Source organism: Watersipora subatra, chromosome 6 (assembly GCF_963576615.1).
Source record: "Watersipora subatra chromosome 6, tzWatSuba1.1, whole genome shotgun sequence".
NCBI classification, from domain to species: Eukaryota; Metazoa; Bryozoa; class Gymnolaemata; order Cheilostomatida; family Watersiporidae; genus Watersipora; species Watersipora subatra.
This window is the reverse complement of record NC_088713.1, coordinates 16,873,005-16,896,939: the sequence shown is the minus strand read 5'-3', so window position 1 is coordinate 16,896,939 and position 23,935 is coordinate 16,873,005. Positions and strand designations below refer to the sequence as shown.

The 23,935-nt window shown below is 41.9% G+C and overlaps 1 protein-coding gene across 1 annotated transcript in view; it reads left to right on the top strand.

Annotated features, from left to right (window-relative positions):
- Nucleotides 1–23,935, top strand: part of LOC137398081 (hemicentin-1-like) — a 150,611-nt gene that overhangs the window by 100,901 nt on the left and 25,775 nt on the right. The window contains exons 46-56 of the mRNA XM_068084186.1: nucleotides 851–1,038; nucleotides 1,544–1,625; nucleotides 2,779–2,911; nucleotides 3,750–3,936; nucleotides 4,420–4,551; nucleotides 5,868–6,003; nucleotides 6,795–7,022; nucleotides 7,571–7,741; nucleotides 9,098–9,268; nucleotides 10,053–10,223; nucleotides 11,278–11,448. Coding sequence (XP_067940287.1) covers nucleotides 851–1,038; nucleotides 1,544–1,625; nucleotides 2,779–2,911; nucleotides 3,750–3,936; nucleotides 4,420–4,551; nucleotides 5,868–6,003; nucleotides 6,795–7,022; nucleotides 7,571–7,741; nucleotides 9,098–9,268; nucleotides 10,053–10,223; nucleotides 11,278–11,448 — 1,770 coding nt within the window. The remainder of the gene's footprint in view (nucleotides 1–850; nucleotides 1,039–1,543; nucleotides 1,626–2,778; nucleotides 2,912–3,749; nucleotides 3,937–4,419; nucleotides 4,552–5,867; nucleotides 6,004–6,794; nucleotides 7,023–7,570; nucleotides 7,742–9,097; nucleotides 9,269–10,052; nucleotides 10,224–11,277; nucleotides 11,449–23,935) is intronic.

The window sequence follows — 23,935 nt, the reverse complement described above, 5'->3', positions numbered from 1 at the left end:
CCACAATCAGCTAAAAAATGTAAATATGTATAACATTTCACATGGACTAACAGACAGACATAATGACAAAGCGTGATTTATTAATATAAGTTTACCCTAGCTGACTGTAGTGTCTGATTCTTATACACAGTTGAAGGGATGAATGACTATTGTGTACTCTTTCATTAAATATGAACTTACACAAAATTTTAGTAGATTTAATTAGAAAGAATAGGTATTTTTTATAATTTGTGATTGTTTTTTATGTTTGAGGCGATCTGACTGCCAGGAGGTTTGAAAATTGAAATCGACAATAATTGATTGCGGTTAAACTGTCCAGATCAAGCAAAAGTTTATATAGGTATATAGATTAAGCAAAAGATATATATTTTGGTAGCTGTCAGTTTATATGTACATCTGCATAAATTTAGTATGGTTTGAGCACCTGATGATCGCCTTGTTCAGATTTAAAGCTGTGCATTTAATTTTATTGTAAACTATAGGAAACATTGTTGTAGTGCAATAAACTTTTGTTACTCTATACCTTGTTTTATATTTACTTATATATAGTGCACAGCTTAATTTGTTCATTAAAAGTGCAAAATTTTATTTATTATATTTCAATAAATGTAGTAGTATCGGGGCTCTAAATCCTACAAATTTTGCACTTTTCTTGTTTAACGAAACACAAAGAGCTAAAGTTAGTTTCTTGAAGTTATGTGCTCTTGCCTCAAAATACTAATATGAAAACTGTTTACAGCCAACACAACTATCTTCATTCAGTCGGCCATTTCCGAATCATCTCCTGTCTCTATTATTAACAAATGGCTATCCACTTCGACATGTAATGCAGGTGCTCGATTTGTTGCAGTGCCAGCCAAGATAGTGTCATATGAAAGGTTGGTGACAGCTGTACAGAACTCGGTAGTGGATCTGGTGTGTGAGGTCGAGGGTGTGCCCTTCCCCTCCATCTCCTGGATGAGAAACCGTATTCAAATTGACTCAGATTCTAAATATAGCATGAGGAATGATGGAACTCTGGTTATCAATGGAGTCAAGGTCAGTGTATTGATTTCTCGCTTTATTGCGCAATCATAAAAATGCATGACAAGTCATGCAGAGGTTATGTACAGTGAACTATTAAATTATAGGCTACAGTCGTCACAACAATCTATACAATGTGTCTAGAAACAACACCAAGTGCCACACACAATAAAATTATTAGAATCAAAAGCAAAGATTAATAATAATAATTACATAGACATCTATAGGTACTACACATATACAACTAAGCCCAAAATTTGTGACGCTCTTGTACCGTAAATGGTATACTTAGTGCTAAAATACAAATCTGTTTAATGACAGTTTTTATCTGCTCCTGTCTGATTTTATGGGTTTCATGGAGTAGCTACTATGAGCAAAAGATATCATGTGATCATCATTTTCTTTATATCTTGACCTTAGCTATTTGAGCTTTCACTAGGTTTAGGTTGGATCTATGTTAAGATTGTCTTAAGCCATATAACTCACTGGCATCCGCTCAATCTCCATGTCTATGTTTTAGTCGAGTGACAGCAGCACCTACACATGCGAGGCAGTGAACGAAGCTGGACAAGACAGTGCCGAAATAGCCCTTAGAATTCAAGGTAGATATTTTTGTGCTGTTTCAGTTGCTCAAATTTTTTTATACATAAAAAATATGGAATTGTCTTTCCTTATACAAAAAGATCACTACTCATATAACTGCCATCAAGGCTTGTTCTTTACAAGAGCGGTTAACTTTAAATAGGATATGTCAAACTTGTCTTTTGAAAAGACAAAATAATTTTTTGTTGAATGTACCTTTTTAAATATGAACAAAATCTGCAAAGATTAAACTGAGATGCTCGTTTCGTGTTTCTTAAGCTATTGTTTAAAGTGTTCGCTCCATCTGAAATGGATTTTTCCATATTAAAAGCGTGGCCACACGGCAACTGAAGCAACCCATTTGATGTTGGAAGCCTTGGATGAATGAAGCGGCTCAAGTTGTCGAAGCGTGAAAGTGTGCAACCGACCAGTTTTAGTCCTATCGGTTTTCGGTCGCCTAGGCAGAGCAGGAGCTCTTGGTTTGATTGAATTTGATTTGATCTATAGTTGCGATTGTAAACAAACTACAGAATTTCCAAAATGCAAAACTATCTTGATTGCTCTAAAGGCTGGTTCAGCCTATATAGTCGTATGTCAGGGTTGTCATCTCGCTGCTTATTTGTCGACTATGTGCACTGTGAACCGATGGTATCGTCGCGGTAACGGATACATCAAAGATTGCAGCCGTCAAACTTTTTCTATCATTTGCTGAGCATCCACGACTGCCTGTACAATCTGCACAACTTTGGCAATAATAATTGGATAAAGCAAAGCCATATTTCTGTGAATGTGTTTTTACTTTATTGCTTTATCGAGCGTTCCTTTTGTTTAAAGTGTTGGAATGGAATTACTTCATTTTAACACACGACATAGCTGAAACGATGTTAATTGCTTGAGTTCAGTTTAAAATCATGTGGCTCTTCATTAAAACATTTGTTCCTTTGGCTGAGATTTGTTCGTTTTAAAACTTTTGTTTCAGCTGCCATGTGGACACGCCCTACTTAATGCTTAAGATCTACATACCACATGGCAGCTAAAACAAAAGTTGAAACATTTCTACATACATGTATAAGTTCATAGTCACTTGCTTATATACAGTGTACGTTAACAACGAATTTCAGTAGTCCGACTTGGTTAGTCAGAGTTGGTAAGGGTATCTCTGGGTGGTTTTAGTTCCTCCAAAGATAATAGAAGCCCCAGTTCCTGTGGAGGTTAGTGAGGGAGACAGAATCTACATGCAATGCGAGGCTGATGGTATACCTGTCCCCTCCCTCGTATGGAAGCTCAATGGTACCCTCATAGCAAGGTGAGTTGGGGCATCCAATAGTAAACTATAGCTGAATTTTATAGCTGAGGTTTAGTGGTAAACACTGCGGATTGGGGAGTGGCAGGTCATTTGTTCAAAGCCTGCTACAGGATAGCATGAAAAAACCTTGATTTTAAATTACTACTGAACCAAGGGTGGGCAACCCTTACGAAAACCTGGGGAAGCAATGGAAAATAACCACATTGCCTTGCCATGCAGCTGACTTATGTAGCTAAATATTTACTATAATGAGACCCATGTCTGTCTGTCTGTCCGAAGCCATGCTAAGAGCGCTAAAAAAAATCCTTCGCACAGGCATCAGATTCAAAGGCAAGCCCTCTACCACTACACCACTTAGTCCTCTTACCACTTCATGGGATACTTATGCACATATTAATTACTCATGATGATCTCTCACAGTGCATGGAACTGGAACATGTACTAGTACATATACATATACATGTATAGATATAACTAGTCGCATATATATCTATACATTTCTCAGTTTGCCCATTCGTTTGGATATCTGTCCGTATGTCCGGCTACAGCTATTAAAATCTTGGATATTAAAATTTCGCATTTTGCTGGACTCGAACTCACAAAAATTGCAACCGCAGGTTTGCAATCCAATTCTCTATACACGAGAGATATATATATATATATATATAGATATATACAGCTATAGATAATTAGTCACACATCCTTATGTTTTGCTGCCACAGACTCCTGCCACACTCTGAAAAGTAATAGTGTCAACCAAGCTTTTATATAATAATTTAGACTTGGCTTCCTGAACCATGGAATTGAATAATTTTTATTCAAAACTTTTATCTCGCAGTCCAACAAGTGTTGCTGGTCGATCAAGTCTAGTCGTGGAAGATGCACGGGTCTCAGATACGGGCACCTACATGTGTCTGGCTGAAAATGCTGCCGGAGTTGTCTGGAAGATCGCCACTGCCAAGGTCAACATTCCTCCTCGCCTGGTCGTGGCTCCCGGTAACACGGCTGTAAGGATATCTAACCAGGTTAGTTTGATACAGTTGTTGGTTGCAGAAGCTAAAATCTCACTAGTGGCCTTGACATTAGCTTAGATTTCTGTTTCACTTGTTGTCATGTGTTATAGTTGGTGCAAATTTTTTAGAAAATAATTGTTTTTGTTTATTCATTACTTGTCGAACTTAGTAATTGTTCTTTGATAGTTCAAAGTTTTATTACTTGCTTATGTTTACTTATCTCAAATTAGTATATTTCCAAATTTATGCAAAAATTTATGTTCCTGACATAAAAACATGACAATGAGCTGATTTTTCCATTATTTCTCATTATATTTACTCCTATAAGGTAAGCAGCCTCAATGTAAGGCCAGTCTGCCTGCATGCATCATCTAAGCTAAGGGAGGCAAATCTAATTTTGTTTTTAGGCTCACTGAGGTTGGTTATGTTTTGTTAGACATTGTTATGCTTGCTTATGCAACCGCTTAGCCTCAGCTCTGTTTACAACTATCACAGGTTCTGTTAGAATGCTCGGTGCAGGGCACCCCTCCTCCTCAGGTTATCTGGACTAAGGATGGCAGCCCAGTTCTGCAGAGCAACAGGATACAACAACTGGAGAATGGCTCCCTTGTCATTAAGAACACTGTGGTGAGTCCTGTTTTTTTTCCTTTCTATTTTATACTCACTCACTTCTTTTTAATCAATTTAATAGTTGAAAGTTGAAAAAGTGTTCAAGAACATATCAATGAGCTTATAGTCTGGTCAAATCTAATTGAAACCATAAGTTGAATCTAAATCTTTCATAAAATCGGCAACTAAAACTTATTGAATAAAAGAAAATTAACAGAACATCTCTAGCCTAACAGTTGGTGATAACATATATAAAAAATGAGAGTTATCTGCTCGCAAAAACTAAACAATTTTTATGACATACAAACTGCTGTATTTATGTAGGAGAACCCAGTCCATATATCAAACATCATATTGCAAGGCTAATGCAATATGAATCGTAGGATTGTGGTTACAAATAATTAGTTCAAGGTCATTAAATAAAGGCTGGCTCGGTTCTAGCTACAGATATTGTGTAAGTCTAGGGTAGAAGGTGACAGGAATTATGTTTGACATCTATGCAAAAGAAAGTCTAATGGCTTTATTTGGTTTTTTAGAACAAACTGCTACACAATTATATTTCACATATCTTCAATGCTATAACATTAGGTATGTCTGAATGTTAACAGTTTTTCTAATGACAACTTTTTTGAGGGACTTTCAACATTTACGAATATTCAATAGTTGCAGAAACACAGAAACCAATTACAACTAATATTTGATTTGTCTATTATTAGAGTATGGCTTTAAAAATTACGAGTTTGCTCATGATGTATAGGTTTATTTGAAATAAATCTTGCTTTGTCATTGTGACCTTGTGTGTGTGTCTGTTGTGGCCGATTGCATCTAAACTTTACATGCGTGTGCTTCTAAGGTTGTAAAACACTCTCTGGTTCCAGAGAAGCAGCTTTTCAAACTCCCACGTGTGAACTATGTTATTAAAAGTGAAAGAATTCTCTGGCATCTCCATGCGTACTGCTAGTGTATGACATTGTGAGGTTGCTAGTTATTGTTTGCATTACGATGCTTTGTAATTATTTGTTTTGAAAGTTGCATATATATTTGTTATCGCTACAAATGAAAATTCGAACCAATGCAAGAATTTTTGCTCTAAATTTTGTGGTCATTTTTTAATTGCGATTTTCTATGTCGAACACAAGACAAGCTGAATAGCCTGAACCCACAAAATATTTAAGAACATTTGTAAATGACTAGATACACACAAATTTCAAATATCTATGCCTAGTGTTAGGAAATTTACACCATTTCCTAGTGTTAACTTTAAAATAGAATTCCATAGCTGTATTTCATTGTGTGTAGTGCTACACTCCATGAAACTTAGCTGTATTTCTTAGAGTGGAGACGGAGGGTTGTACAAGTGCGTGGCATCCAATGATGCTGGTACCTCAGAAGGAAGTGCTCAACTTATCATCAGATCTCCTCCTGTCTTTACCTCTGAGCCCCCTGCTGAGGTCATAGTCAGACAGGGCTGTAAGTATACCTATATATATACGTTTCAAGGGTGGACAACTTCATTTGTTAGTTGATGTATGGCTGTATATAATTGTGTACTTTTATGTATATGACTTTATTAGTGTAGGCTTCTGTATACACATTTCTGTTAGCATAATATATATTTAAAATAATACTTTTTATTGTAAACATGCACATCAAAGTCATCAAAACTTATTTTTGTGAACTTTTGGATTGTCACATGTTGGTCAGGTCAGTTTTCTTATGCTATGACATGCAGGTGCTTTGCCTGTGCCATGTCAAACAGGTGCTGTGTCTATGCCATGGTATACCAGGCCTTTACTGATACCATGGTATACAGATGCTTTTTCTATGCTATGGCATACAGTTGCTTTGGCTTTACCATGGCATACAAGTGCTTTGTCAATGCCATGTTATACAGGTGATTTGCCTATGCTATGACATGCAGGTACTTTGCCTGTGCCATGTCAAACAGGTGTTTTGTCTATGCCATGGTATAAAAGGCCTTTGCTGATACCATGGCATACAGATGCTTTTTCTATGCTATAGCATACAGTTGCTTTGGCTTTACCATGGCATACAAGTGCTTTGTCTATGCCATGTTATACAGGTGCTTTGCCTATGCCATGGCATACAGGTGCTTTGTTTATACCATTACCTTCAAGTTCTGCTGTTGACTAATAACTATCTATTTGACAGTTCTATAAATGCATTTTATTTACAAATTTCCAGATCACATCAAACTCTGCAGTATCCAACTTTATATAATTATTACTTTATATTGGTAGATACAAGGGTAATAGATTGTGCGGCATATGGTGACCCGATTCCTACTGTCAGCTGGAAGAGAGACAATATCGAGACTCTAGCGGGCAACTCGAGTGAGAGGATATCACAGCTGCAGAATAACTCTCTGCAGATTATAGTTGCTCAGCCCGAAGACACTGGTATCTACATCTGTCTTGTCAACAACAGCATGGGTTCGGTGCTGAAGAAAGTCAGCATCCTTATACAGGGTAGGCTTTGATCGTGTCAACATTTTACAATCACTGTGTTTCCATGACTCAGCTATTCCTCACGTTTGCATCATTTGCAAAATGGAAATGGAAATAAAATGGCGAGTTTTGCTACTCGCAAATTTTTTTCAGAAGTTTTGTTTCATGCTTTCAAAAGATGGAAACGACACTTGCCAATAATGCGCAAGAAAATTTAGCGTGAATTATTCCATTTTAAACACTTTCCGTACTTCAGGCTATTACTCCTATTTCGAAAGCATGATGCTGCGAGACAGAGGTATGCTGCTATGACCTCTGATATAAAAACAACATCTTTTCTGTTTTGACAAAGCGTAAGCATTTACCGGCAACATGCAAATGTCCATTAAAACATGTATCGCATGATAACTCAACGTGCACACAACTCCAAATCATCCGCTCAATGACAGCATTGAATAGAAGCGTTTGATTGAATGCTAATGCTTTCAATTTATTTTTTAAGCTCCAGTAACAATTATTCCACTTTTGACGTTGCAAATGTTAATAGTTTTATACCTTGATACCTGTAGTTGATGGAGGCTGGGAAGAGTGGACAAGCTGGAGTGGATGTTCTGTCACTTGTGGCTATGGACTGCAGACTAGGTCAAGGACATGCACTAGTCCAGCTCCAGCCAATGGAGGCCAGGAATGTGTTGGCAGTGCTGAAGTCAACAAGGCTTGTCTTCCCATGGATTGTGCCGGTAATAATAATAATAATATATGAATTTTTAGAACATGCCTCTAACTAGGATTAATCACAGCTAGTGAAAGATTAACCCAAGATTGAGGTAAATTTAGGCAAGATTTTGCCTCAAGGCAAAATTTTGCCTCAGGGCAAGATCGGAAATTAAAAAAATTAATGTAACTAAACAGCAAAGGGTAAAACTGTTATTGTAAACGGCTTTAACTACAGAAAGTGGTTCAAACAGATTGCCGATGTTGCTCATTTTGACAGTAAACTGTTATAATGACTCACCTTAGTACCTTTACAAGGTCATTTATCAAGAACCGAAGGATTTCCACATCTACCCAAATTTTTATCTTAAATTTATCATATTGTGTCTTCATTTCACTAAAACAAAATAAAACAGTTTCTTTTCACGCTGAATTCACAGCATATAATCGCAGTCTTTATTTCTTTTAATTTCTGGTTTAAGATGGATGAAAAAAATTGTCAACGACAGCCTAAACACATTTCTCCAGCTGATGCTAGTGAAATTTTTTAACGTTTGGCCTCAAATATTTCTGTTAGAGATTGAGGGCCCGACTTTTGGCTAAAATGCGAAAATGATAGCATTTTTCTTTTGCAACCAACTTTGTGAAACTAGAAAAAATATTAATTTTAGCTTCTGCACTTGAAATGCTTTGATTCTCGTTTGAAAGAATCTGCTGATTTCTAAAAACATAATATTGAACCATGAGAACAAAGAGTTTAGCTTTTACAGCCAAAGTACTCATCTGGAACTTTTTCTGCAATAACTAATTTTGTGAGAACAAGCAAAAAGGTTGTGCGGTGAAAGAGTTAATATCGTATTAATATTTATTGCAGATGAGAAAAATGTATTAGCAAGGTTAAGCCTTGGTTAGAATATATCTGGTCATTGTGAGTTGAGGTCAATTATTACTGCAAGCATCTAAATTTATTGCAAGACTATTTCCTCTACCAGCATGCATCTAAAGAGCACAGTCTAATTTTTTGTGCCAGAGGTCGTCATTTTGACTTTACCTAGCCAATAAGTCTGGATAAACAGAACAAAAAGTAAGAGTCAGCAAGCCATACTTTTCTTCTTTTTTTAGATATTTGCCGAAAAATAATAGGGAGGTGAAATCAATCAAGAGTAATGTAGCACACAAGTAGTCTTTGCCATTGCGCAATTGAAGCTACTAGTATAATTTAATATAATATAGTTTATATGTTCTGTACTATATTATAATCAAGCTATATTATAATATAGCTGTATAACTGTATTATAATTCAGTTTACTGTATTATTATATATTTGAAATCTGCTAATATCATATAAACCACATTTGATTAAAAAGCATATTACCCAACAGTGAACGGCCGCTGGAGTGACTGGCTTCCATGGGAAACGTGCAGCGCTACATGTGGCAAAGCTGAGAGGGTCAGAAGAAGATATTGTGACAATCCAGCTCCTAAACATGGCGGAGCTCCCTGTCCGGAAGAGCCAATGGTTGTGGAAGCATGTGATGTACCTGCCTGCCCAGGTTTGTTTGAGTAACTCTTATTTAGTGGTTACAATTGAGCATGTATGTCCAAGGTTTTTTATCTGGAATCTCAGGATAAAACAACTCCATAGATGTTTAATCTATTTTGATAAAATTGCTAACACACTGCATCACCATGCTTCGAATGGGTTTGGAGTTGCTTCCACTCTGAATCAGATACAGTAAAAATTAAACTCATTTGATGCCATTTCGTTTCCCTAAATTTGTGTGAAAGCATTTGCTGTGGGAGTACTATTCAACACCATAAAAATGCTCGCCGCTGATGGATCCGAATTAATAATACTCGGCGAATCGCACCCCAGTGGAGGTAAAAAAATTCTGCACACAACCGCGCGAGTCTCTACTAGGAGAATGTTCTATGCTACTCATTACTGTTTCTGCTTGACTGCATTTACTTTAACATTTACATACCAATGATGGGTTGCTCATACAAGGAAAATGAAATAGTTCATTGTCACGTTCATTGATTGGGAAACAATTAGTGTAGAAATTGGAAAAAATCTCAATAATCGCAGGGCTCAATGCTAGAGCTTTACGCTAAGTAGGTAAATTAAAATGAATATATAATAAAAAGTGAAATAGCCTTAGGAAGACTCTTCATACACCACACAACCATCATCTTAGTGTAGTTCATGTCTCAAACTTGCTGACAGACGATACCACTTTTTCTGCTCGCAGAGGCTTTTTTCCTTATCATGTAAAAATTGTTTCTATTGTATAATGGAGAGCTATCCGGTTTAACTAGATTTTGTTTTTGTTATAGTGGATGGTAATTGGACTCGATGGTCACCGTGGCAACCATGCAGTTTGACGTGTGGAGATGGCTATCAAGAGAGATACAGATTTTGCTCAGAGCCATCTCCGTCTAATGGAGGTCTTCCTTGTTACGGTGCAGACACCGACAGGAGACAGTGTAATAATGCTGAGTGCCCAGGTATCTTTATGAATTTCTTGCTCGTTCATCTCTATATATTGCATCCATACATACGTATGCATACATATATACATGTATGTATATATATAATAATATATGTAAGTACATATACATATATGTATATGTATATACACATAAGGTATATATGCATATGTATATATACCGTATATGTATATACATACATAGTCTGTGTATGTATATGTATAGACATGTATTATGTCATATACATAATATGTATATATACATACATAGTCTGTGTGTGTATATGTATAGACATGTATTATGTCATATACATAATATGTATATATACATACTATGTATGTATATATACATATACATACATAGTCTGTGAGGCAACTTAGTTGTTTCATGGCAGGAAGGCAACTCTCATTGGAAATAGGATTTGTCTCCCTTGCCTGAGCTCTGAGTTGCACTAATGAGGCTTCAATAGCCGAAACAGTACCGTCTGTAGCATGAGTATATTTATATACAGTTTTATACAGTAGTCCTTTGCTACTTTGGGGTTCAGCTTTTGCAGCCTCAGTACTTCACGGCTGAAAATATTCGTTAAAGATTAAGGCAGGTGAATAAAAAAACTAAAATACTACTAGTAAAATCCCTCTGTGAGGTTTTTTGTGCAGTTGTCACAATTTTTATGTTACAACTTGTAAAGTTTAAAAGTCTAAAGTGTTTGTGACACTCTTCATCATTCTTCTTAAACAATCTAGACTTTCAAAATTGTCTAATGAACGTAAAAAAATGAGAAAAGTGTTTACGATTAATGAAAATGTGACTTTATTTTTCCCAGGGCTCGATTAACTGCAAAAATAGGGATTACTGTATTGCAAAAGCTGAAAGTTTGTTGAATTTCTTGTACATTAATAAAAAATTAAATATGTGAGAGTTGTGCGCTGCCGCAACTTGTGTCAAGTAATTTTAATATTTGGTTAGTTTGCAACCATTTATGGTTTAAAATTAACTAGTTTGAATATGCTGAAATTTAACTATGCTTGCTTGTGTTGGAAGTGATGAAGGGGATATATCGTTATTGTAGTGCATGGGTTCTGGTCTAGCTGGGGGTCATGGGACACGTGTACTGTATCCTGTGGTGGAGGTCAAAGATTACGGAAGAGGCTGTGTGGTAATCCAGCTCCTGCAAATGGTGGCAGACAGTGTATTGGATTCGCTGAGCAACTCGACTACTGCAATCCTGAACTCTGCCCAAGTAAGCCAATCATTGAGGTGGAGGTTGATCGTCCACAAACTATTCTTGGTATTCGCATCTCAGTCGGTGAAAGTCCGACGCAGCTCTCCTTTGCTAGAGGGAGGCAAGAAGAGCGTAGAGCAGAGGGTAATGTAAGCAAGGAGAGTGGAGCCTTGGTTTCACTGAGGACAGAGGCTGAGGCCAGGGCAGGTAGGGGAGTGAGTGCTTATTAATAACTCTGCATGTAATTAATTTGGCTCTCTGCTGCAGCCTGTTGCGAGTTGTCACCTGTCATCTCTGTCACCATTGTCACAACTCATATTCTATTGATAAATCACCTGTCACCATTGTCTAAACTCATATTCCATTGCTAAGTTACCCTGTCACTATTTTCACAACTCATATTCCATTGATAAGTCACCTGTCACCATTGTCACAACTCATATGTCATTTATAAAGCACCTGTCGTCATTGTCACAATTAATAAATTGTGACCCCGGCCGTCAGAATGTACAATCGTGCGGTAATTGGATTGTTCACAATAGCACGATAAGCGTGCTTTACCTATTGTATGATTCACCGTCACTATTTCAGTAAACAGTGGTTTATAGTGCATTAAACCCTGCTCTTTCACGTGGTCTTGTTTATTTTTGTGTCTGACCAATCATAAAGCCATAATTGCCATTTAACTATGCCCATCTCAGTGGTTGCTATGGAATTTTTCATAACCCAAGATCATAAATATAGGCTCTAACTACGGGTGCGCGCATGTATGTGGCTATTTCCTGTTTTGATGCTTCAGGCTAGAACAAAATAAAACCATCGCAAAAATTACGGCTCGTTGCTGCTATTAATTTAGATGAGTATTTCTACTTAGAATCTGAGTCAGCTGGCTCAGATCATAGTGAAAGCGAGGATGAGGGAGGGTTGTAATAATAGGGCAACCTTAGAAATACAGCTTCTTACGCAATATGAGGCTGCTAACGATAATGCGAGTAATAACGGTCATCCTAATGAATTAAATCAAATTACCGCCTATCAAAGATCAGCCTATCACTGCTGATAACATTTTTATTTTAGCTGCTGACATCAAACTAATAAGTGGGTTGAATTGTAGGGAATTATGCCCTAGTTTTATGTCGTCTGAACAATTAAGCCTCATTAGAACTGCGTATCAAGACTTACCGAAGGAAACATTTGTGTTGGATCCTGCGACCAACACGTAGAGGCGACCTGGGTCGGCTTACTCTACCGGTCTGCATTCACCCTCCACAGGGGCCGTGTAAGTATCGCTGGTAGACCAACACGCGGAGGCGACTAGGTCGACTTACACCACCGGCCTATTACAACTACCTACACCAGGAATTGCTCCCTGGGAGATATTATGCTCGTTCGACAAGGTCGACCTGAGGTCGACGGGGTCGACAGTATATCTATAACCCTACTCCCAAAGCGCAGTCCGAAGGACTGAGGCTTGGAGTACGTAAGTGCTCAGTGTGATTCTGTATTGCGCAAGTAACAGAAGAGTGTGGGTCCAAATGCAAAGCATGTATTGAACAACTTACTAGGCCGATAAACACGGCCTTAAATATAACCAGATATGCAAATGAGGTGGCTAGGGCCAACCTCCTCTAGGGGCGTGACTATATAAAATAACACAAGGGAACACAACTCTAATGATAATAACCAAAAAAGAGATGGTACTGCATGTTTCCATCACACACGCCGCCCCTATAGACGACTACCGGCTATATATAAAAAAAAAAATCACAAGAAAAGAAAAAAAAGATACAAGAAATATAGGAACACACCAACTAGCTACAACAAAACAACAAAGAAAAGGGAATATAATAATATGAGAGACTGCAATTACTAAATACCAAGGGAAATACGGATAAATCATGTCGACCGGGTCATCTAGGAGGTCGACATGCGATTTGCCAGGTCCTCCAGGCGACGAGCCGCCCGTCGGAGGTTGGAGGCCTCTTTTCGTAAAGCGTCCACTGTGACCCGGGGTCGTACGTCCCCCAGCCGGCTCTGGATGCTGCCTATTGTCGTCAACCTTCTAGGAGCTGGGACCGGTCGTTCCAGCTTAGGCGGACTGTACCACTTCTTCTTCGGGGGAGAGGGGAGAGGTGCCGGGGGTTCTCTTCGTGTAGGTGGCTTGGTTTTAATTGGCCCGTAGGGTGTAGGCTTTTCAAAGGCCGGAGGATTATTTAATTGTACCTTTTTGCTCCAGGTCGGGTAGCTATCTCGGTCGACCTCGTATATAGTAATTCCCTTTCCACCGTGCGCCTTCCGTACTTCGGCATCCTTGATCCGAGCCTGATGTTTGGCAATAGTATCTCGAGATGTGGAGTTTCTCCCACATTTGCAGAAAAAGCGTGTAAAATGCTGGGCGATGTGGATTCTGCGCCGTCGAGGGGTAGAGAGTAGTTGTTGGCACAATGGACAGTTAGTACCTTTCTCTCGACATAGTTTCGAGATCGTTTTAGCTGTCTCTGCCGCGATCCATTTGGTCGGTAGTGGGGAGTGTGGAACGTGATTATCTAAAGAATCCGTTTCTGAGTCGTCCAGGGTTTCACCCGGCGCTGGGTGGAGCTCCAGTGGCAGGATCTTTACTTCTGGCAACAGGGGTAAAGCTCCGATGATCGGTGCCGCCTTCTTCACGGTTTCTTTCGTGACTTCCATGTTGAGAAAAGATATAGGTGTGTGCGCCTCGAGGTGGTAACAAGTAATGAGCGCGTTCTGTCTGGGACCCAAAATGGCCGCCTCCTGACCTTGAACTCCGAGGGCTTCTCCCGATTGGACGGTGCTAGTGTCGTAATCGGCCAAGTACGCGGGAGGCCTCCTGATTCGTTGGGGCCGTGGTGCATCCCCAGCCCCGGTATCACTAGCCTGGGCTCCCATATTTTCTGTGGCTCTTTCTTCCTCGGGTACCAACTCGTCGCCAGGGTCGGGGTCAATCATCGAGGTAGGATTATGCTCCCCTGGGGGAACCAAGGAGTCCCTCCTGGGAATTCGAAGTGCTTCTGACCTTCCTGGCGACTGAGGTATTCGCAACTCCGTTAGTTGGCTAGGCAGGGGCAACTCTGAAATAACTACTTCTGGGTTATCGTTTCCTCGTGCGATTTGCCTTCTGGGTCGGCCCCTCATGTTGGGACGGCGAGCAGGCTCGACTTCAACTGGGGCTCGTCCTTGTTGCACCGGACTGGGGCGACAGAGTCGTAACCTTCCCTCTGCTTGGATAGATCGCTGTCCATACCTCTCTATCTCGTAAGTGTGGTTTTCGTGACTCCTTAACACGCGATAGGGCCCCAAGTACTTGGCCGCTAGCTTCGGGTTTTCCCCTCTTCTCCGCCGCTTGCTTAGCAACCACACGAGGTCACCCTCATTGAACAACGGAGGCTCTCTCGCGTCGGTTGACACAATTTCTTTTTGCCTATCTCGAAGGAGAGTATGGGCTTGTATCAACCGGTCGTGGACAGTCTGCACATACTCATGTATGCTTGCGAATGATTCTAGTCTATTCCCATACTGCAACTGGTCAGGAAGACGTAGTTCCCGACCCAACATCAGATAATTGGGTGTTTCTTTAGTCGCGGAGTGTGGTAACCCTCGCAGCGTCCTCATGATTTGTGGCAGTAGCTGGTCCCAATCCTCCTGTCCTCTGCCCAGCAAGAGAGCTCGTAGGGAGTCACCCAACACACGATTGTTTCTCTCAACCACCCCATTCCCTTCGGGGTGGTACGGGGTGGTCCGAGACTTATCGACTCCCCACAAGTCGCATAGCTCCTGGAATAATGAGGACTCAAATTGGCTCCCCTGGTCGGTATGGATAATCTCGGGTAGCCCGAAGTAACTAAATATCCTTTCGTCTAGGATCTGGGCTACCGTTGGGGCTGTAGCGTCGGGGATGGCTAAAGCATCTGACCACCTAGTGAAGTGATCAGTGAGCACCAACACCCAACTATTTCCACGAGGGGTCGGAGGCAGGGGTCCCACCAAGTCTACGGCTAGGCGTTGCCACGGCCTCCCGGCGTACAGCCGTTGTCTATTCCCGGAGGTCCGCCCCTTTCCTGTTTTGGCCCTCTGGCAAACTTCGCAAGAGAGGACTGCTCTCCGGATATCTCCGGCCATACCCGGCCAATACCAGTCCAATTGGACGCGTTTCAAGGTCTTCTCCACCCCGCAGTGTGTTTGCTCGTGGGCTTTCCACAGGATTTCCTGTCTCAATGTTTTCGGGCATACCACCACTACCTTTTCTCGCCCATTCTGGGTAAGATGGAGAGTCAACACGCCCGACTCGTCGAGCTGGAGCTGGTGAAACATCCGGGCCAATCGCTGCAGCTCGGGGCTGCCCACTCGTAGCACGGCCTCTTCCACTCCTCTCCGGTCCCTGACGGCTTGGTAAATGACCCCTAGGTCGGTAGTGGCCCTCTGTTGTAGTGCCCGTACTTCATCCAGCGGGGTTTGTACCACTGTCAGTTGTTCTGGAACCTTTTTGACTACACTTTCACTAGTTCCATCCAAATTTTTGGTTTCGCCAGTTATCTTGACGGCTTGTAACTGAGGATCCTGAGGCCTTCTGGGAGGGTGGTCCAACACTCTAGGTGTTCCTGCCCCGCCCGGCAGCCGTACCGGGACTGGACTGGTTGGTGTGAGAGTCGAGGGGCCGTGCCCTAAAACAGGTCTGTTGCCAGGTAGTTGAGGCCATTCATCCTCATCCAACTGGCGGGGGTTGGGACTGGATGTTCCGGTGCCTCTTGGCGGCTGTACCGGAACTTGGTCCACTGGCACAGCAGTTTCCCAATTCGTTCCTGGGGTTACTAGAGAGTCGCATACTTGCGACCTCGTTGGCCCTTGATCCCGCTTCTCAATAGCAGCACACTGCCGGCAGTCGACGCACTGTCGTCGACTCAATCCATCGGCGTTCCCGTGTTTATTGCCTTTTCGATGGATAATTCGGTACTTGTGCTCGGCCAGACTCTCCAGCCACCGGGCCACCTGGCAAGAGGGTTCCTTCCTCCGGTGCAACCAAACCAAGGAGGCATGGTCGGTTCGGATGGTAAACTCTCTGCCATATAGGTAGGGCCGGAAATGCCGGACAGCTTGTACCACTGCCAGTAGCTCCCTTCTGGTTACGCAGTAATTGCGTTCGGCGGAGGAGAGGGTCTTGCTATAGTAGGCTATGGGTCGCTCCGTGCCCTGCTGGACCTGGGATAACACAGCCCCAGTCCCTACATTACTAGCATCGGTATCTAGTACGTAGGGCAAGGAGGGGTCGGGATATGCCAGTACTGGAGCGTGTGTCAGCGACCATTTGAGCCTAAGAAAAGCTTCCTGTTCCTCTTCTCCCCATTTCCAGGGGACCCCTTCGCTGGTCAACAAGGTGAGAGGTTTGGCGACCGAGGCATAGTCCGGCACGTATCTGTGATAGTACCCAGTGGTACCCAAGTATGACCTTAGCTGCGTCACATCTTGGGGTGCTGCCCATCCACTTATGGCCTGAATCTTTTCAGGGTCGGTAGCCACCCCCGTGTTGCTGACTATGTGGCCCAGGTACTTGACTTGGGTCTGGAACAAGCTGCATTTGGAGGGCTTTAATTTCAGCCCGGCCTGCCTCAATCGCTCCAACACCTCGGTAAGCCTAGTGACATGACTGGAGAAGTCGGCTGACATGACGATGATGTCATCGAGGTACAGCAGCAGAGTTTTCCAGTGTAGCCCTTGGAGGACACGTTCCATCAGCCGCTGGAAGGTAGCTGGGGCGGAGGTCAGTCCAAAGGGGAGCACCTTCCACCTCCACAACCCACTGCGTGTGGCGAACGCCGACCGCTCCTGGGCCTCGGCGGAGAGGGGTACCTGCCAGTACCCGCTCATCATGTCCAAGGTACTGAAGAACCTACTGCCAGACAAGGCGTCCAAGCTCTCATCAATCCGGGGGAGGGGGTAGGCGTCCTGGCGAGTGACACTATTAAGTTTCCTATAGTCTACACACAATCGCCACGCCCCGTCCTTCTTCCTCACCAAGACCACCGGAGAGCTCCAGGCCCCGTGAGCGGGCTCAATCATGCCTTGCTTTTCCAGGGCCGAAACCTGTCGTTCGATTTCGGCTTCCTTCTCGTGTCCTACACGGTACGGGTGTTGACGGATGGGTTGTGCCTCTGGGAGGAGGGGGATCTCGTGTTGTACCAGGGTGGTACGCCCCATGTCCTCACTCCCTTGGCTGAATACATCCGCATAACGGGTCAAGAGGTCTTCCATTCTTCGGTGCTCGGTAGGGGACGAGCAATGTGGTGCCGCCTGTCGGAGCAGGTCCAGCATGTGGGGTGGTACATTGGAGACAGGAGGGGGAGTTTCTTTGGAAACCTCGGCTTCTCCCTTCGCTGTCCAGGGGGCCCCTATTTCGTCCGGCCCGACCCCAGTGTATTGCCCCACGACCGTTCCTGCCGTCACACTGACGGGATGGTCGGTGGGGTTCATACAACGGATGGCCACTCTCCCCTTCTCACCGGGTTGGTGTAGGCTGGCGGCCACCATATATCCGTTCTTCGTTCCCTCAATTAACCCGACTGGCTGATAGGAAGAGGACGTGAGACGTCCGGCAACCAGGACCTCGGTTCGAGGGGGAAGCGTTGTGGCTCGCATTATCTGCACGCTGCTTGTCAGAGGTCGACCCTCTCGGTCAGTGCACGTCAAATTCTGTCCATTTAACACCAATGTGGGTTGCTGAAAGTTCATCTCGCAGTGGTGGTCGACCAGGAAAGGCATGCCCAGGATGGCATCCTCCTTCAGGGCACACACCACGAGAGACACAGTAACCTGGACACTCCTGACTCTGACCGGGAGAGTGATGAGTCCGTGGAACTGCAGCCGGGTACCATCTGCCATTTGTCCATAGTCCTCCCGGACCTCCAATTTGCTTTTGACATCTTTAGGTAACCGCTCAAAGACATGTCGTCCCAACAAATTAGAGGTACATCCGGTGTCCACGAGGAATTGGACAGGCTGACCTCCGATGCGACCTGGCAAGAAATAGCTGCTATTATGCGGCTTCCATGACTCGTCTCCGTGGGTCCGTCTGGCTTTGCTAGTCCTCTGGGGGCCCTTCTTGGAAGGCCGAGACGGCTTTGGCCAGACGTATGTTTCGTCCTTGGCTTCTGAGAGTGGGAGACCTGCACACTCAGGTAAGGGTTGATACTGGTTATGCAAGGGGACCGGTGGCGAGCAGGGGGGGAGCCTGCGTCGCCTAGTCCGTCGTGGCTGTTGCCACTGTCCTTGCAAGGGTATATTTGATCCACAGTCAGTACTTCCCCCTACTGCTGTGGATGGTAACCGTTTCCCGGCCTCGTGACTTGAGGCTGTTGTCCTTGGGAGGCTTGGGGGCACCGGCGTTGGGTGTGCCCTGCCTGGCCGCAACCCCAACAATTTGGTCCCCTTTTTTCCACTCCCCGTTGTCCCAACAGCTTTCCTTCCCTCAGTCCATCTGCTAACCCCTTTATAGCCATCAGGACGTCGTTCAAGGTGGCTGATGGGGGGTCCGAATGGACGGGGGCGACTGTAGCGGGGGTAACTTCTTCTTCCTCCACCGTCATTATTAGGGGTCGGGCACCAGGTCGAGGAAGAGTGGGCTGGATTTGCAGGAACTCGTTCCCCGCCTGCACTGCTTCCTCCAAGCTCTGTGCCTTCATCGCTAACAAGTGGCGTTGGAGGGGCGTATTTCCCAGTGTCAGAGAAAACGCATCCATGGCCATACTGGACTGGTAGGATTCTGGGAGGTCAGTGTATGCTATTTTCACCAGACGCTCCATCTCTATGGCATGTTCTTGGAGGCTCGTCTTGGGTTCCCTTTTTAGGTGGAGTCTACTCCTAGCCTCTCTCGGGGAGAGCCCGTACTTCATGCGTAAAGCCGAGAAGATGGAGGCAGGTGAGTCCCCTCGACTGCAACCTCTGGCTCCCTCCTTCAGGGTCTCCCGCAGGTGGAGGAGCGTGGCCTTCTCACTCCACTCATTTGCTTCCGCAACCTCTTCGAACTGGGAGATGAATAGCTCCACATCCTCACTCCCATCGAACTTCGGAGGCTTGAAGCTGGCTCCCCCTCTGGGTATCTGTAAGGCTCTAGTGATAGCCTCTGTCAGTTGACCAATCTGGTCGACCTGCTGTAACTCTGCCTCAGCCAGATCTCTGGTAGCATTCCGTCGGCTGTTTGGCATGGTTACTAGGTTCGTCTTATAATTCCTAATTACCGCAGTCTTATCCCACTGCTGCCACCAGTGTGTTGGATCCTGCGACCAACACGTAGAGGCGACCTGGGTCGGCTTACTCTACCGGTCTGCATTCACCCTCCACAGGGGCCGTGTAAGTATCGCTGGTAGACCAACACGCGGAGGCGACTAGGTCGACTTACACCACCGGCCTATTACAACTACCTACACCAGGAATTGCTCCCTGGGAGATATTATGCTCGTTCGACAAGGTCGACCTGAGGTCGACGGGGTCGACAGTATATCTATAACCCTACTCCCAAAGCGCAGTCCGAAGGACTGAGGCTTGGAGTACGTAAGTGCTCAGTGTGATTCTGTATTGCGCAAGTAACAGAAGAGTGTGGGTCCAAATGCAAAGCATGTATTGAACAACTTACTAGGCCGATAAACACGGCCTTAAATATAACCAGATATGCAAATGAGGTGGCTAGGGCCAACCTCCTCTAGGGGCGTGACTATATAAAATAACACAAGGGAACACAACTCTAATGATAATAACCAAAAAGGAGATGGTACTGCATGTTTCCATCACACATTGAATATGGTTGTGTTGGGACAAATTGCCACTAGCATAATAAACAAACCCCTCCAATGCACTACAATAAATCTCTGCCGCGTACTCGTGCTACACTGTGTGAGTGTTAAACTACATAAAAAGAGCTCTAGATTGAATGGTCACTTGATGGGTTGATATTTCCGCATCCTGACGCCCCCTGTTTTCACTTTTCCTTGACCTTACCATGACCTTCTGTATAGGTGGACTAATCTGAATGCACTTCCAACACTTTGTTAAGTTGTTGGACTGTCATTATATGCGGTCATAGCAATATAGCTTGATGAGAAGTGCCCAGTTTGAAGCATACCCTTTTAATGAAAAACTCCAGGACGGTGAGCTTTTAGCCACATATATTGTTAACCTTACCATGACCTTTGGGAGGTCAACCGTCAATCGAATGGACATAAAAATGCAACCATCATCTTTTTCAGGGTTTTATTGTAGATAATGCCAGGTTTCATCAATATAGGTTGAGATTAAGTGGTTGGTTGCTATGGCATTTTGATTTGTAAACAAATACCATGATTTACAGTTCATGAATCACCAACTTTATCCTGCTTAAACTCAAAACAACAGTTTTAGTTCATCACGAGACCTTCTCTACTAAATCCTGCATAACCTGGGCATAAATAATCCGATTTAAAAAATTTAAAATGCATTAAAATCCTCAGAATTTGCTGATTTCATTTCTTTAAATAACTCAAAAATGTGGTTTTAGCACGATTGTACATTCTGACTGCCTGGGTCACAATTGTGAGACATTTGATCAAGAGATACATTCCATGATAATTGCAATTCTCCATTCATACTATGAGCTATCAGTGTGTGCTTTTGCATGCCTATTCTCATCTACGTAAATAGTAACAAGCTAGTAGGTCAAGTGGCTTTAATAGAAATGAAAAATTAGAATAGTTATTTCTATGGTCCATCTGCCACTTGAGTTTTTTAATTTTCCACTTCTACAGTTTGTCTTATGGCTAAGGTGGTTGAAATCTGTATGGAAACATCACGGAGCCAATAAACATCATACTGTTATCTCTAAAAACATGGTTCAAGACTGGCTTGGTCATTTTTGGTAACTTTCATGATAAGTTATTATATAATACAGTACCTGTACTTGGTAATAGCTTTGATATGATGGTTGGTTTTTTCACCATTCATTCTTTATATGATTGTAATCTGTGTCACAGCAGTTTTATGAGCTAAGTATGCCAACTTCTAGCTTTTTTAGATGTTTTATTTTTATAACATTTAAGCTGAAACAAATCACTTTCAAGACTCACTTTTTAATCGAAAAGTTTTTGTCATCAGCAGTAATACGGTTTCTTTAAATTGTAGCAAGCTTAGGTTAGACAGTGACCTTTATGGTGAACCCATTAGTAATTTTTGGACTTGCAGAGTTTTTCCTGAATATACAGCAGTTTACATGTAGAGGGCAAAGTTGAACTCAACTAACACAGACAGGTATATTAATAAAGTAACACAGTTCGCAATGTCAAGTAAATTTGCATTTTTGCATTATGATTAAAATTTAGTTGTTTCTATAGAGTAAATCCTTTTCTTGCTTGGAATCATTTCATCACTCAAATAAATAAACATTTTCCTAAAATAGTTGATTGGGCGTACATACTATAAAAATTTAAAATAAAAATAGACTTCAAACATACTATATAAATTTCTCTGTAAACATCGCTGCTCTATTAACATCGCTGCTCTGTAAACATCACTGCTCCGTAAACATCGCTGCTCTGTAAACGAAAACATAACTATTATCATGTGCTTGAGTCGTTCTCTCTAAATTTTTCCTCTAGCTAAAATGTATTACACTTATTAACTATAATATTTACTATAACCTGAAGTCACACATCTATCAAAAGCCACACTTGAAGTGTTACGAAAAAAGATTGTTTCCAACTGGATTTGAACTCACTGATTTATGCACATTAGTGATAATCTTTACAATTATCAAAGCTGTACATCTTTTAGAGCCACATTTAGAGTGTTATGAAAAATGATTGTTTTTAACTAGATTTGAACCCACAGTATTATGCACATTCGCTATAACTTTTCAATAAAAAGCAATTCTTTCACTTTAAATTTTCTGTTTAAAATTGTTTAATTTTGAACTAAAAATTTAAAAATTTTCCAACTTCCCGCTTCCAGTTCATAAACAAATATTGCTTGTTTATTCACTTTATCCTTATGCATATTTGCAGTTACCTTCCCTTAGCGCTTGGAATGTCTACTAACAGCTTTGCATAGCTTTGTTTCTATATCGCTTACTGCAGCATGGGCCTGAGAAGATAGACACCTACACTATGAGTTGGATCTAAAGGTAAGTTTGGAGGTTATGTGAAGTTGTCATCTTTTTTCAGGTATTCCATCTGCAAATGATATTTGTAGGGCGCCTTAATAATCTCTCAAGATGTGCGTATAATATTATAATATAATTGAGAGCTTGTGTTGTTTAGTAAACTTGTCATATTTTTATTTCCTTTGGTTTTTCTTTATAATTAAAAAAGATAATTATATAACATTTAGTTGTGCTATGTGGTATTTTTAAACCAACCAATAAAATAATAGCTTATTGATTCTAATCTCATCTGGCACATCGTTAGTTTCTATTCAAATGCATACTTTTAAGTGTCATAGAAACAAAATGTGTTTCCTGCAGTAATAGCTTGCTACCAATTTAGTTAGTGGCTGTTCGTAAGTTAGTTAATATGAAGTTATCTACCTTTTCTGTGAGTAGATGATTCCTATTTTATACATAATGTTGACTGATAGGTTAGAGATATTCCATTTGTTTTAGTTTATTCAATGAGCTTTTTTCCAATTTTATAAAAAAAATGAAAATATTTTCTAATTTTCATGAAATTTTCCCACCATCTAAATAAGATAACAATTATTATATTTTTATTAAAACGCTAATGCAAGTATTGTCTATTATTACTTCCTCTTGGCAATGCCAGTGGTCACATTTTTTCGCCATCTTGTCTGTTGTCCTACAAACACCATTTGCAAGTTGACTGTCCTTTGGCCAAACCAGGAGCTATTTCACACGTTCATCCATTAAATTTATTTGAGTTTTGTATTCTTCATGGACTTACTGAGCAGTAAGTATAAAGTAGGGAGACTAAGCACCCACCCTCTCTTCACCTGTAGTAAAAGTCACTCAAGTCTCGTCCCCACTGATTATAGCACTAATACAGTCAGTCATTATATACATTAGCTATACACTCAATAGACCTTTCACCTTGACCCATATACCATGGATGACCTACATTACCCGGAAATCCAAACTTGCGCAGACACCCACACGCTCTAAACATACCGTCTATTACTTTCCTATGTATCCCTCACCCTTTCAATGCTCTTTTATTCCTTTTTTACCTTCTGCATAGCAAATATGCAACGTTTTGTATTTTCAAGTTGTCATATCGGGAACGAATTGGCTAGTCAGAGCGGATTAATGTTTGCTTGTAAGCAAACTTGCTATCATGACTCAGTCGGGTCAAGAAACTTTTTAATTTCAAAGCTCCAAAGTTTGTAATTTGAAAAAATGGCGCTAGACTAATATGACAATAGGCTTGCTTCTTTCAAATTTACTACCAGAAAAAGAAGGCAACTCTTAAAAATCAAACAACATTGTTAAATTACGCTAGCAGTCACTTGTGTATTTGCA